At 35.1% G+C, this 16,172-nt stretch overlaps 1 protein-coding gene across 1 annotated transcript in view; it reads right to left on the reverse strand.

Annotated features, from left to right (window-relative positions):
* Positions 1 to 1,666: 1,666 nt before the first annotated feature.
* Tusp (WD40 superfamily protein Tusp) overlaps positions 1,667 to 16,172 on the reverse strand; it is a 36,246-nt gene continuing 21,740 nt past the window's right edge. Inside the window, exons 7-14 of the mRNA XM_087357023.1 lie at positions 15,072 to 15,299; positions 14,712 to 14,940; positions 13,364 to 13,593; positions 10,193 to 12,414; positions 9,425 to 9,584; positions 8,537 to 8,731; positions 8,144 to 8,349; positions 1,667 to 7,217 (exon numbers count right to left, since the gene is read on the reverse strand). Coding sequence (XP_087213149.1) covers positions 8,233 to 8,349; positions 8,537 to 8,731; positions 9,425 to 9,584; positions 10,193 to 12,414; positions 13,364 to 13,593; positions 14,712 to 14,940; positions 15,072 to 15,299 — 3,381 coding nt within the window. The 3' untranslated portion in view covers positions 1,667 to 7,217; positions 8,144 to 8,232. The remainder of the gene's footprint in view (positions 7,218 to 8,143; positions 8,350 to 8,536; positions 8,732 to 9,424; positions 9,585 to 10,192; positions 12,415 to 13,363; positions 13,594 to 14,711; positions 14,941 to 15,071; positions 15,300 to 16,172) is intronic.

Consider the following 16,172-nt stretch of genomic DNA (forward strand, 5'->3'; position numbering starts at 1 on the left):
GGGCTGTGGCATTGTGTAGAAGTTTACCAATATTTCAGAGGTACTTGCTGCCTCCATCATCATGACAGTCTGATGAAGAAGACAGCCATCTTCATACTTCCCACTATTAGAACCTCAAATACCATAGTATGTTCCCATTTTTCTTTGCCAAACCCCAGCCTATTCAGTAGCTTCTCCTCATTTTGTTCCTGCAAAGAGCAGGATTCATGCAGCAAACATCCACTCAGTATAAATGAATGTGGCTTATTGTATTACCCATATCAAGCAGGAAAACTGCTTGAAGATGGCTGTCTTCTGGGTTGTTGCTCTGTGTAGTCTGGTAGAACTTCTCCTTAGGTGTTTACTGTAGAAGCTGTTTGTTAACTTGATGATGACAAGGCATGCATCAAGTTTCTGACTTGAACTAATGGACCTAAAATTACCACTACTCAATATAATTTCAAAGTTCAGTCTCTCACAAATCTCCTAACTCTTTCACAAAAGGAATCTGTTATGCCATCTTACTCCCCAGATCAGTGTGTTTTTACAAATTGCAATTGTCATTTAATGAATCACATATATTACTTTTACCTATATGCTGTCATTCTTAAAAACAAGAATATTTTGTAGTATAAAATAATTTAGCCCTCAGATTTAAATGCTAGAAGGGTCCGGAGTCAAAACATATACCTCCACTGTGTTCCAATATTCAGAATGCAAGTACAGTAAAACCCCTCAAGTTGGACACTCCTTTATATTGGACACTTTTAATTGGAACCAGCGAATATCCTATAATTTTACATGTTCACAATATCCTATATCTTGGACACCCCTTTATCCTGGAACTTGAAGACCCCTTTTGTTGTAAGTTGGACAGGTTCATGCACTTAACTTCGATGCTTTTCAGGGAAAGTTTTTCAGTTACATATTTTGAATTTCTGGCTGATGAATGCCTCCTCTCTGGAGGATTGTCTTATGAACATTGAACCCTTAACTGGACTACAGTATTGCAGAAGACACAGTTGTATCTCCTTCAGTACTGTGCTTGCATTTGAGTTCAGACTATGTTAACAGAAATGGAATTTTTCTTTTTGCGATGGGGAAGCGAAAATTGGTGGAATTAACTTTAGAACATGTTATTGAGGCTGGGGTGTAATGTGCAATGCATGAGAGTGGGCTTCAAAAGATTATTATTAATACTATTGTCATTAATTCTTAATTCAAGTAAGCCTACAGTAGTTAGTGTATGTACGTAAATAGATTATACTGTCATTAGACCACAATCTGATTTTTCTCTTTCCCTTTATCTTGGACACCTCTGTAAGTTGGACACATTTTCGTGGAACCCCAAGTGTCCAACTTAGAGGGTTTTACTGTAATATCAACATCAATCTGAAGTATGTAATTTCCATTATAATTTGAATTTGTTTTGATCCTCTTTGGTGCAATTTTAACCTTTTCCTGGATCAAACATAGTAGAATATACTAAATCAAATAAATATGTAAACATTTAACATACTAAATCAGTAAATAAAGAGAATTTTAATTAACTGTAATCTGATATCAGTGAACTTATAATGTAGCAAAAGTAAAAATACCCCGTTCTCCTAGGATTCAGCTTCAGGATAATGTTTTCTGAGGCGTGAACATCAGACAGGAATTAAAAAATAAAAGAAAAATGAACTAATTAACGACTGAAATACAAATATCTAATGATATTTAGTGCCATTTAGCTGGACTTACAAAACATGGAATGTTCTCTCAGTACTGTAACACACAATAAAAGTTAAATAATAAAGCACTACATTTGATAAACCAACAATAACATAGTAATATGATTCTGTTTTAGTTGTTTCAGTACTTACAGTTTAAAATAACAAATGCTGATGAGTTAGTTCAGTTAGTGCTTTTAACTGAGGTGTCACAAACTGAGACTCAGTTCAAGTATGTAAATACTGAAACAACCAGAACACATGACACATTCCATCACCTCATATATCCCACATATAAAACTCCATACTGCTTAGGCTGTAATTTACTTAAAACAAACCATTTTTTTCTCTAAACACATAATATGAATTAGTATATTTTATACTATGTACATACACATTTAACAAAAACAGAAGCTTATGCAACCAATAACAAAACAACCTCTTTTCTCCTTTGATTACATGATTTACCAACCTGCCAAACACAAGCAACTTTGGCAAACCAGCATAATTATAAGGGTAGACATTTAACTAGAGATACTTCTCCAGAACTGAATTGATTGCCTTAATATAAGTATACTTTCAACATAGTTCTATACCTCAATGGGGAAGAAAAAAAAAAGAGTTTCTATCACGCCAGAGATCATCATAAAAATCAATAAACAAAAGATTGTGAACGGAATAATGTAACAAGCATTCCCAATTAATTAGCTCCTAAATTCTTTTGTTCAATTTTTACAATTGTTTCCAAATATTTCAATTGCCATATTTCAAAAGATTCATTACCAAGAGACCAACTACTTGTGTAAATATCACCCCAGACTTAAGCATGGAAGTAGAGTTAATGCACGTGAACTTTTATTAGCTACTGCCCTGAGCTTAGTTTTGTACAGTATGGTGAGGTAGTGGCTTTTGCTTTTTTATTTTATTTTATTTAATTCTGGAGGTACTGACTAAGACACCACACAATTTACAATTTACCAGCACTTAATCTTCTTGAAATCTGTTTCTATTTTACTATGACCACCTACCGAGAAGACCCCATTACACCAAAATGATGCCGATAGGATGCATGGTTTTTAGTTCTCTGATCAATTAATGACACTTAAAGCAGTGAGTTTACAGGTGAGGGTGATGGCTAACAATAAAGTATATGTTCAGCTTAACATGCACTCCATTACACAATAGTTTCTTCAAGGGATAAAATCTGACACTTTTGACAAAGTAAATTATCATTGTTGTTATTACAGGCAGATGTCATTTCAGTATATACAAATATCACTGAGGTGAGTGACAATAAATCTTAAGTACAAAAACAAGCAAGTTTCTAAGGTTTTGTTGAAAAGCAAGATGGTTTTGAAAGTAGACTTTACATATCCACAATTCAGTTCTAAAGACCACTATTCCAGGTAGTCAATAAAATTTAATCTATAGTAACAACCATAATGATAAAACAGAGGGGAAGGATGAGATGGGAAAATACATAGATAAAGATGTAATCAAGTTTCTGTTTCAACAAAATTGTGCAAAATTCTTTCCCAACTTTCCAATCAGGCAAACACATCAAACACTAGAAGTATACAAATTACATACAGTATTGTATATTCATTATTAAAACACAGCTTTTGCATTCCTACAAACTTTCAGTTACTGTGAAAATTAAACATCAAGAATCAAAATTATAAATAATATTTTGTTTCTTATTTTTGCATGACAGTTTGTTTGGCTGGACGGTATGGTTATTACACAGTTTTTTAACTAAGGAGAGGCCACTGAAAAAAGCAGTTCATGTTTTTGGCATCAATTCACATTCTTGTACTGCAGAGCAAACAACTAAAAGTAAAATATTACAACAGAAAAGATTGTGGTGCATGAACTTGTCTTATCATTAATAAAGAAAAGTTTAATTTTGTTTGAACGTGTTGTCACCATAAACTACAATATTATTCTTTCTGTAGTTTTTGCAGAAGCTGAAAAAACTGACTTCTCGTGTAATTTGGGTGTGAAGTGTCCCTTATCTAGCAACAAGATAGTCCCCAATGAAGGCTTACAATAAAGTGATATTACAGATTTCAAGACAAATGTCCTGTACGAGAAGCATAAACAACCTCTTCTATCTCTTATGACAGCACTTATTATGTTTATTCACACAATAGTGTTATGCCAAACTTAATTTAGTCATATATAAATTTATCATTTCATTACTGTATAGTTAGAAGTGCAGAATAAAATACCCAACAGATTGTTTACATTGGCAGTTAAGTGGAAATTTTAACACATGATACACTCTAACCAACAGGATATGAGCTGTTAAAGCTTTTTCAACAGTACTATAATAAAATAATACCATAACAACTACATACACACCCAATGAATGGAAAAAGCTAACAACCTCCTATCCATTATATAAATTGATACATCTTCCATTTATACAAGTCTTTAATATATATTATTTAACTGTAGATATAATTAATGCCATTCAGCAAAAGAGGGTATGGGGGCAGCAACCAAACTGTTTGATGCAGCACCGTCTTCTCTTGTGAGATCAGAGCCATTACAGAAACACATGGGGTGGCACAGAAATCTACTTTGTTGTCACTATTTGGTTTTCAGTCTATCAACTAACAAAGGCGGTCAGCTTGTTTGTACACAACAGTGCTCTGAATGTAAAAACGTGGTTTGAGTTCACTCTTCTTTCACAAAGTTAAAACCATGTTTACAGTATTCTAACACATTAATATTTTCTTCTTCACTGGTGGGTAAATCAAACAATTAAAACAGTTGCTATTTCAAAGAAAGAGTATTCAAATGGGCATTAAAAATAAATAAATATTTCATTAACAACTCTATATATTCAATAAAATACAACATTACAGTCCAGGAAAAATGTTATAATGTAGTAATTTGTAAATTCTGATACTCATATGACACACTCCACATTATTTTAATGATGCATTAGCAAACCCCCTCCTCCCCACACACACACACAGCAAGATCTAAGAGTGAAAGCATTTCACTTTTAATGAAGAAACAAAATTAATTAATTAATTCTTCATTTCTTGACATTAGTACTGATCTGTTACAGACTAATGACCCATTGACTAGGGACTATTCTTCCCTCATTTATCTTCTGCATTATTTAATTGTATGACTGAATTAAAAGGAAGGAACCTGTAGTGATGAGGTTGTTGCTATACCCCTCGGGATTAGGAAGTGGAGCTGTGTCATAAACTCCACATCCTTGAAAAATTAATTAGTTGTTAATGTTCAGGGACAGTGATTATGATGCCTCTCTGACTTTAATGCCACATTTAATAATTAATTTTCATATTGAAAATAAACATGCTTAGGCAAGCCAGCAGTATGTAGATTTATAGACAAGTTACTGTGTACTGTACAATGATATTTTCTTACAAGAAAAGCTACTGCTGCAAGAACAGATATAGTTTAATAATTTGTCATATTATATATCTCAAACAAAAAGCTCTATCTTTTGCTAAAACTTCTACTTGTGTAATGGTTATTAAATATTCCTTAAAACACTGCTAAAAACATTTAACAAAATACTGTTTCCTCCTGAAGGAAAAATGAGCAGGTTTTCAAATAATTTACCAGTTTATGTAGAATAAAGATATATTAATAAAGTGCCAAGTATATTTAAACTAGTGTACATGAAATGTGCCACCCCAGTAAGGCTTCACAACTTACTTGCAAAGTTCTTATACCATTAATATATTATAAAAGATACTGATAAGTCAGGCTATCTGAAGTTAAATGAAGCATAAATTATGAAGTTACCAGATGTCTGTAAGTACAATTATAAAACTGGTTCTTGTTAACATTCAGTAACATGCTGGAGCCTGGAACAACATTACATTTCCAGACTACAAGCAGGTTCTCACTGATGCAGCAATCTGAATCATAACTAATGTGTACTGCACTCTTTAGGGCTGTTACCCTTCTGTCTAATGGCCCTGTTAGGAAAAGGTCTCCTGTTGATTATTAATATGATAAGAAATGTGGTACTATAAATTACAAAACAAAATTAGTATGTCCCAAGTGTAATTTAAACCAGCACCTAAAAGCATAGTTAAATGGCTATTAGATAAGAACCTATGAAAGAATGATATGATTTTAGTTCAGTAACCTTCACATGAAAACAGTGTTAATTTCTGAAGATAATAGTTTTAATCCCATGGTCAGAGTATAATCTGCAGAGGATAGATTTGTTTCTTCACAACCACATCGGAAATGGCTTTAAGTTTAGCCAGCCTTCAGGCCCTATTTCGTAGGTCAGTTTAAAACTGTATAAGCTATTTATTATGACTTTCGCATGAGAATCTTTTTTGTTTTATGTGCATCGCATATTAGGTAATATTATGTAATCAATCTACTGGAAAATAACAACTTCCAGGTCTAAAATATATTCCATTTAGTGACAATATGACTATTTCATCCAGGGACTCAATGTGAATCGTACTTTATATCTACATTCCTACATTCCCTTAGTTTTAAAATATTCATATCCAGATATTCCCTTTAAAATGTCTTTGCACTGTGAAATTGTGCTATAAGTAAAATATATGCAGAACACTTTATTGTAATTTATTAAACGCTGATGTGACTCAAGATGATGATCATACAGAAACTCTGTTCACAGAAACACCTGGTAATCCCACATCTCATAGATCTGAATTCATTGAACTTATAACCTGACTGTACATTTATTTCTGCTAGCTAATTTTTCTTAAGCCTTATAATATACTGCAAAAAAGTGAACTAATTTCCAGTATCTTGTGTAGTGATATCCGATCAACAGTACAGCACAAGAACCTGATGAAGCATATAGACATTGACCATTGAAACCGATGAACAAATTTATCAACAACTTCACTTGCTGGTATGGTAAAAGCATAAAAAGAAACATTACAGTTTTAGCACTAATACTTACCACTACAGAATATTAAAAAAGTCCCCCAGTTAAATAAAATCCTCAGGCTAGCAGAGTTGTTTTCAGTAAGATCCTCAATCTTTCCTTCACATACAACACTTGTCTTTATGCAACCAATACATGCAGTGATTGTTTAAATGTTTCCTCAGTTCATTTTAAAAACTTATGGACGTAAAACTTTCCTGAAACACTTCTGGAATGAAGTTACATACATAGGCCTAAAGGACATTAAATCTAAAGACACAACCTTGGGCAAAATAAATGGAGGAAATATCACTTAAAAATAAAATCCTGAAGATATGCATTCAGTGATGTACATTCATAAACATTCTTGAATCAAATATAAAAAAGTGCAGCATAATGAGCTGAAGTGAATATTCTTGATTAGATTCTAGAGAGTTGTGTGACTAGAGTACTCTTTCAGAACATGAAAGGATATATGCTAGTTTGTGTGCATGAAATTGAAACATGTTTCATAGCAGCTGGCCTATAGAAACTTTCCATTTCTCCATCTAACAACTGAGGTCAGCACACAACAGTCTGTTTGGTGATTGGTTGTTTGTTTAGCAATTCACAGCCTGTAAAAACAATATCCATCAACATTAATTTAACACAGTAGTAATGTGAGCTACTGTCATGCCTAATGCATACAAGACTGCTTACTGAACTATATAATAAATTCACTGATATTCTTGGCCAATCACTTTTATTATACATAGTCTTTAATGTTCCTTACTCAGATGTCCCAAAATCTTGATTTTGGTGTGTGATATTAAAATCTGACAAGTGTAAATTCAGTAATAACCTGTGAAGCAGAATAAAGGTAAACCTCGATTTACGCCGGGGATGCGTCCCTGGACGAATCTGCTCCACAAAAGCTACATATCCTGTCTAACACATCCTCCTTGATTTCATTATCAAATCAACATTGTCAATAATACAAATTATGAAGATCTTCATATGCAGTTTTTCCAGTGTCTTGTTACTTAATTTCTTCGATCCAAATATTCTTTCCAGCTGTCTGTTCTAAAACATTCTTCCCTTAGCCAGGCAGACAGATTTTCATGCCCATATGAAACAATATGTAAAAGTATAGTTTTGTATATTTTATCCTAGTTTAAACTGTTTTAACTTCTTTGTGAATGTAATTTTGAGTTTTCATTGCAGTTCCAGAATATTTCAAGTTCACCATGTTTCCCATATATCACCTCTACACTAATTTCATTACAGGAAAATAATCATCTTTGTTATCCTGAAAGTGAAGAAGTATGTTCCTATGAAACACTGGTAACTGTTAACAAGACAAAATGGTCTCACAACTCAGAAGACAGCAGAATAAATTATAATGAAAATTTTGATTCCATGGATGGCTGGAAATTTTATCAGTTGAGTAACTGTTACCTTCAAAAAAACTCTGCTCCATATAGTGAGTTAGCTGATAATATGTTTTCTTCTATATTATTACGAGACTATCAGAAGAGAATTGTAGGTCAAACTTTCTTACCTGCACCATTCATTCATTCATTTTCAACATTATATTGAATAGAACAGGTTTGGTGGATCTATGATATGTCAAAAAATACCCAGCAGAATTCACTTGAGCCTTTGTGTTACATTAGCAAGTGCCACTGCAAATGCTTGCAATGCTGAGAATGGATACTGGAAGTCTAATGTGTAAGCATTACCATCTATACGCCCGAACTGCATCACCTGTAAAGTATATTAATTGTTCTAACACAAAGTAATATCTTTCTTTTAATTCAAGCAAGTCATCAACTTAGCTATAAAACTTATTTATCAGTCTGTAACTACCTCTCCTGGATTATTTTATATGTATCTAATGCATTACAGTAACATTTCTGAAAGCTGCATACATTTATCAGAAGGTAAATTATACCTGTTTCCCTCTGAATTCAATCTGGAAGTTCTTGGCTGACTCTTGGGTAACTCGACCACCAAAGTCAAGTTGATACACCTGGCTGTTCTCATTCCACATGGGTGCCTTATTGTGCATCACAAACTCCCTCTGACGAGGGCTCTGTGGACTGGGACTACCATCAGGAAAGTCTCCTTTGCATTTCCCACGTTTCAACTGCAACAATTTGTAAGAGAGTGTAACATTCAGTTTATGCAGCAAAGTATATGGTGCTGAAATGTGGATTGTGGCACCACAATCCAGAAGAGATATATTTAAATAAAATATATAGTATTACATTTCAGTTATTCTTTTATCTACTTGCAGTTTTATGCCAGGATCATGATGAGTTATGATGCGTGAGGAAGCAAATATTGTGATATTTTATGAAGACTTTATACAGAAAGATGACTGTCTTCTGGGTTACTACACTGTGTAGTCTGGTAGAAGTTTCCTGACATTTCAGGGGCACTTGCTGCCTCCATTAATTTTTGTATTAAAGTAACTGCTTGCATATGTTTATTGGAACAAATAACAGAGGTGAAAAAACCTGACTTAATAGGGTCTAGTTGATGGCAAGAAACAGAACCATACTTAATCAAGAGTTGGATAACTCTTACCTTATCCTGAGCCAATTAAACCCATTTTTAAGATAAATTTAATGTTATCTTCCCATTTACACCTATGTCTCCCAAATGGTCTCTCTTAAAATTTTCTATCTAAAATTTTGAATGAATTTCTCATATCAACTATGCATGCTATATAAATACTAACTCCACACACACACACAAATCACAACAGACTTTAAAGTTATGTAGAACATTTCTAACATTATATCACTGAAACTAATACTGAGTGAAGTTAAAATACCTTCTGTCTGAGCTGAGCTTTCTGGAAGCTCTCTAGATCACGATAATTCTTTCCATTGAACACCTCATCGCCTGACTGTACTACCTCATCATCTGAGCTTTCTGTTGTTTTACTCTTACGGTGCCGCCTTGATAATAGAGGTGAATTGAGCAGATGCTTTCTGTAACAATAATTCAATTTATAAAATAATACAAGTCATATTTCATTATTATACCTCTTAAATTATATCAGAATTTTTAAATTTGTAAGATACAAGTCCTCTTGAATTCCAATACATACATTAACCCTATACAACACAGGTCTTAAAAATGTTCTTCATTCAATAGTACCTTTAACATTAATACAGTGTGAAAAAAGGACTGAGTATTTATCATTTAATAATTTATAATTGTATACATTAAATATTAGTCACTATCAAGTAACTGTGTTAAAATTTATTAACTTAAATCCTCCATTCTCATGCACAAGAATTATCAATGTTTCGTATTCATTCACTGCTTTCTATGGAATACTAAACCTTATGGTTCAAACTCATGTCATACAAGCTGCTAAAAGTGGACAGAAATTCTATATTTGAAGGTATAAAACAATTAATTTTTAATTGTTTACTTTCATACATGCAGTTTGAAGAAAAATTATGGAATTGCAAAATAACATTTTTTCATTAAATTTGTACAATCCATGACTCTAAAGAACATTTTCCAAAAATTAAAATAATTTTCAGATATTCTGATATTTGGCTTTATTGCCAATGTCTGAAGTACTAACCTAATAGGTGACGAAGACTGATTACGCTTGCTACATTTCTTGCTAGGAGCTGGGCTGGCTGGGCTACTACGAGGGAGACGTGGTGAAGCACAAGGAGTAGGAGGAGGCAGAGACCTTGACTCCTCAAGCAACTCTCTGCACTTCATCCTTGCTGTGAGACTGTCAAAAGTTGGTAGAACATCTGCACCATGACAATGTGAAGAACTTGCTTCCCTAACTGCTAGCTTTTCACACAGCAATGCCCCACACTTTCCATCCAAACTGTTTCCTCCAACTGAAGGTGCAAAGACTGGTGTTTTGGTTGTTTTGTACAATGATACAGAAGTGACTGGGGAAGGCTTTGTTGTTGCTGCTGTGTGAACACTTTCTTGGGAATTTGAGGATGCAGACAACACAGCAACCATTGGTATTTGGTTCTGATGCTGATTTCTTTCATGGGGTATTTCTGTGGGAATCTTTTCCTTTGTGGATGGAATCTGGTTGGCAGAATTGTTTGTGGGGAAGATTTCACTGGAATCCAGACTTCTGCTCTTTCCACAATGCTTCAATGTCAGTGGTCTGGCTGTACTGGACACAGTTCTACTGTTACTCATGTCCTGAGTATGTTGGCCTTTATTCTTATGTCTTCTGTGTTTGTTCTTTCTATTGACCAATACCAGGCGTTTTGGTGCCTCTTTTCGAAGCATTAATAATGCCACATCACTAGGGACAAGCTGTGCATCCACCAGATCCAGAAATCCGACACTACAGCTTCGAACCATGGAGTCTGTCAAGTAAGCAGGTGGACACGGTGCTACTGGGATGAGAGTAGGTGTTCGCTTTCCACGTGCTCTGTCTGGAGTAGGCAGGTCATTAGACGTAGATCCTCCATCTTCATCAATGTAAAGAAGTTCTTCTGGTTTTCCCATGCACCATTTTGAGCCTGAAATCCCAGTTTGATTTCCACTAGGACTTGATTTGTTTGAACAATATTTCTCCTTTCTTTTCCCCACAATGACTGCATTATTGTTACTATTCATGGGTTTCACAGGAGAGGAGGATGCACCATGTACATTAGAGTTAGTTGTTCCTGTTGCGTCCTCACTTGAGCTACAATTATAAATTTGATGCAGCTTCTTGTTATTGTTATTGCTATTGTTAAAGCTATTTCCTTCGTTATCAATCCTTTTCATAACTACAGGCCTGAGATCTATATTATTCTGTTCTATTGTACACAAATTTAGATTGAGGTTCAAAGCAACCACATTTTGATTCTGACTGTGCTGTTCTGCTAGTACAGACTTCATCCGTTGGATGTTACCTGTATGATCGCTAGATGTAGCGGCAGTCATCATAGTCTGTGAAGATGGGTTTCGGTCAATAAGAACTTCACTCGGAGCAACCGCATTTTTTGGTGACTGAAGTGTTGGAACAGCTCCTTCACACATAAGTGGAGAAATGTGGCGAGTTGTTTGAGTGCCTGTTCCCCCCACACAACCTGCAGTTGAAACATTACACCTCCCCATGTACTGTGTTACACCACCCATCACATTGTTGTATGTCCCACTTCCATTACTATTCCCCCCACTTCCCCCAACACTGTACACCATATTGTTTGATGCTGACAACACTTGGGAGTTTGTGCAACTATCTGTGTAGTTTTTCACAGCAGTATTTGAGGAGCCAGGGGCAGCATTAGCACGTAGTGACTCACAATAATGCACCATATCTGTTAGTTCCACATATGGGAACTCATCTTCATAAGACTCTGTCTTTGCCAGTGCAGGAACCAAAGTACCATTCACAACCATGCTAGTTTCTGTGATATGGTGGTTTTCAGTGGCAGTGATGTATTGTGGGGGAGGGATCTGTGAGGATTTTGGGCGTGGTTGTGCAGCAAATCTTCCTGTTGTGGATCCAGGGACTGAGTGATGAGGTCTTGGAGTCATGGGAGCAATGGGTGGGGCAATGTCTGCTTGCATTCTACCACAACCATGCTCTTCTTGTTGAAAAACTTCCTCTTCATCTTCTGAGAAAAGATTAGGGTTGAAGTTGGGGTCTGGGCCTGGTGGAAAATCATCTCGAAGTTCAGTCATCACCAGTGTCATTTGGCGGGGCTGGAGGTGGAGGAGGGATGTTTTGTACGTCACCTGGCCCAGATTGGCTGGAACGGATGAAGCCAGGCCATGAATCTTGAACTTTGTGCCCCATATGTTGGACGTGACCTCAACAAGTCGAATGTGCTGTAAAAGAGGTTAGAAATGAGAATAGATGAAAAGAAGTAAATAAACACTTTTAATTTGTTAATTACCCTTCAAATTTATCTATGTAGTGTTAGTGTTTATGAGTTACAGATTGGAAAGAGCATGAAATTCTTGTTTTAAAGTTTTATTCCAGGGAGTGGGAAGACCACAGGAGACTGGTAATAAGTACTAATACAGTTAATACTCATTTAAATGAGAATTCCTTTTAGGTTAGAATTAAGTGTAGAAAACGTTTTTGAACTTCATTCTTGACATTCAGGGGATGCTTCCCCACCTGAACTAGCCAGACCCTTTGCAGTAATAGACAATAGAAGGTATATTCTTTGCATAAATATGGTATGAAATTCATCTGCAGCATTTTGTTCAAATTTTCTTTGCTTCTCTAGTACCATGTCTAGTTGGTTGACAGAATTATGTCTTGTGAAGCAATCTTCTATGTGAAGAATAAATTTCTCTTCTAAACACCATAATGCTAAGAAATATTAAACAACTTTAGCTTCTTTTTAGACATCCTTTTCAATTCTTATTGTTCAACATATTGATATACTGACATAAATGTTTTCTTTGCCATAACTTTTAACATTTGAACTTTTAACAGAATCATGTTGCTGGCATCTACCAAGAAATAAATTAACTATATGATTTCAAAGACAGGTGCAAAAAACAGTTTCTTGCACTCCTGCTCAAAAATGCACTATCCACAGAAGCAGGAATCTGTCTTGCTTCTGTGAATGTGTTAAAATGTTTTCCTGCTGAAGTTGTAACTTGTCAGACCGTTGAAGAACATCTGTGCAATCTCTTAAATCATGCACAAGAAGAATGAACTGTTAAGGTATGACATATACAGTCTTCCTATAAAGCCACCAGAAGAAATAGAAGAAATTTGTTAATACACATCTCAAAATGTAAATTGCTAAGTATAACTCACTTCTGGCAATGTGTCAATGTAAGCAAGGTCATCCTGGTCCCCATCGGCAGCTGTGCCCATGCTCCGATCAGCTCCCCCATTGTGTGACTTGTTGCGCCTTCGTTTGCGTCTCTGTACCCTGGGACTGCCACAACCATCTTCACGTTCCGTATCAGATGTGTCACTTGCAGCATTCTGAGATGAGCCACTGCTCTTTGCCGAATCAGTGGAATCAACTGCCAAAGCTAATTCTGGAGGGCAGAATGCAGCACTTTCTTTTAAAATATGTCCTTCCTTTACAAGTGATAAAACTGATCAGGTATGAACTGAAAATCTTGATGGTGACTTTTGGTTGCTATCCAATTTTTACTTAATGTACATCATCTCATTTATAAATTTCACAGTGTGGATTACTTCTGACATCAGTGTATGGGGGATCTTATCCCTGGAAAATGGTCCTTCCTTCTTTCATTATTTATTTTTCCGAAGTACAGTAATTTTTTTATTGAACTTCTGACTGAGATATTGGTTGCTGTATGCCAATATTGTACAAGAATTCTTCTTGGGCTACAAGCTGTATCAGGTGGTTTCTCAAAACTTTGGTGTTTTCTCCATTAAACCACCTGACATGGCTGGTAGCCTGAGAAGAATTCATCATACTTAGTCACCACGAAAGCTTCGGATCATACATTGTACAAGAATTAACATAAAAGAGCTCCATCTGGGTTAGTAGACAGCCCCCCCCCCCCCCCCCCCCCCCCCCAACCAAGTCACTGATAATATTAGATCAGATTATTCTAACTTACATTGCCATTTTAAAACCTTGTTACTTTTAAATATTTTGGGAAATTACATTTACAAACTCACCTCCATAATGCCAAGATCAAAAAAGAGTTGGACAATTTTATCTTATGAATTTACAAAGTGGGTAAGAGTAGATTAAATTTGGGGAATACGTGTAACTGTTCGTTTAAGAAACTTCTGTTAACTTCAGTATCATTGGTAACCAATTACTTTTAATAAAAATTAGGAATTACTAACCAAACCAATAAAAAATAAACAAAAAAAGGGAATAATCTCGTGATAATTTGGATTTTTACACAATAACAATTGAAACTTTCAATTTCTAATATTGACAGCTTCCAGTCTCATATCTACAAACCTAAAAATTCAAATACATAAAACTATGACTATACCAGTTGTTTCATAGAGATGTGAAACTTGGTTTCTTACTCTAAGAGAAAATGGAGGAGATTTGACCAGATGAGCAATTTTCAGCTTCTTTAAAAGACTCTGCTCCACAGAGTTAATTAACTAATTCCCTTTACTGTAATATCTTACAAAAACACATTTAGGGGAACATACTTACCATCAAGCTGTGGATCAAAGATGACAAACTCTGGTCGAATCTTACTCGTACGCTTGCCCTTGAGAAGAGGAACAAGTCCACCAAGATATTCAAGGTAAAGTGTGTAGCATGTGCCTGAGCTCAGGTTGGAATCATCATCGTGTCTGATCATGGTGCAGTGAAGCCGCACACTACCTGCAGGTGGCCGTGACACAAACTCACGTAGCGCAGATGAGTCAGGAACACAGCACTGCAAGAAGGCATTCTAATATTACCGTCCTATTGTTCAACATGTACTGGTACTATGCAAGTTTCAATTATGATATATAAAAGAGAATTTTAGGAAAAAAAAAAAACTTCCTGTGGATAATTCATACTTACCCTAATGGTTTGAGCAAACAAATTGGAGATAAGGGCCTTGATCCGAGGAGGGAGGGGCAGGGCAGCAACTTGACTTTCACCACCTCTTAGTTGTGAATGAATGCACAAGCGACACATGAGCTGCAGTGAAGCCACTCGTCGTGACACCCAAGCTATGTGCACCTGACACCCCGTTGCAATAAACAGCCGTTTATCGTTGTGGCCCCATGTCAGTGCTGTGACTGGAGACTGGAATGTAAGGGTGTACATTACAGCAAAGGGTAATCTTATTTCTGTTAAATGTCTTTGTTACTGACCACAAATAAAAAAAATACAGATAAGCAGATTTTGCTGAAATTTAAAGCTCAAACTTTTTAGGAAAACTGCTGATGTACTTACTTTATTTCAGACTCATAGCAGTAAAGAACATCTTTCCAGACAAATTTACTAGAACTTGTTAACTTAGTTACTTTTTATAATTTCCAAATTTTTCTAGAATGATAACTGCATTTGAGAGACTGGGAAAAGTTCCTGAAGTAAAATAATTCTGAATGTTGTAATGGCATACAACATTTGAAAAAAGTAGCTAAAAGTATGTATTTGTATACACAAAATGAACAATTATATCACTCATCACATCTTTCCTTGATGATAGAGGCAGAGACAGTCTGTGAAACATTATAAATATTTCCATACTGGCATAGCTGTTTGCCTAAGAAGACTTCATTGCATTGTTGCATGAAGTCTGAAGTTTGTTTTTCTGCAGGCTCCATTTCAATACAACCAGCACTTTATGAAGAAAAATATTTATGACTAGATATTTAGTAGGACAGGTCTATTTTATGATAAACAAAATATGTAATGTAATAGTCAGTCTTTTAATTTTGGTAAGATGATTACTGACATTGGATTTTATTTCTCTGCTTGATAAATGGGTGTCAGACTTCATGTATCACCACAGTTTGAACTAATAATATCAGATACACTTCAAATTTTATAAATATGATGTTTTAAATATTAGAAGATGGCATATGTTTAAAGTACATATATTTAACCATGCCATTTTGCATATTATATAATAATTTTTAAGTAGATATGCCAATTTTATTAAGACAAATATAT

Source organism: Zootermopsis nevadensis, unplaced genomic scaffold (genome assembly GCF_977971745.1).
Source record: "Zootermopsis nevadensis isolate Lab colony 2312 unplaced genomic scaffold, Znev_1.0 Znev_ptg000028l, whole genome shotgun sequence".
NCBI lineage: Eukaryota > Metazoa > Arthropoda > Insecta > Blattodea > Termopsidae > Zootermopsis > Zootermopsis nevadensis.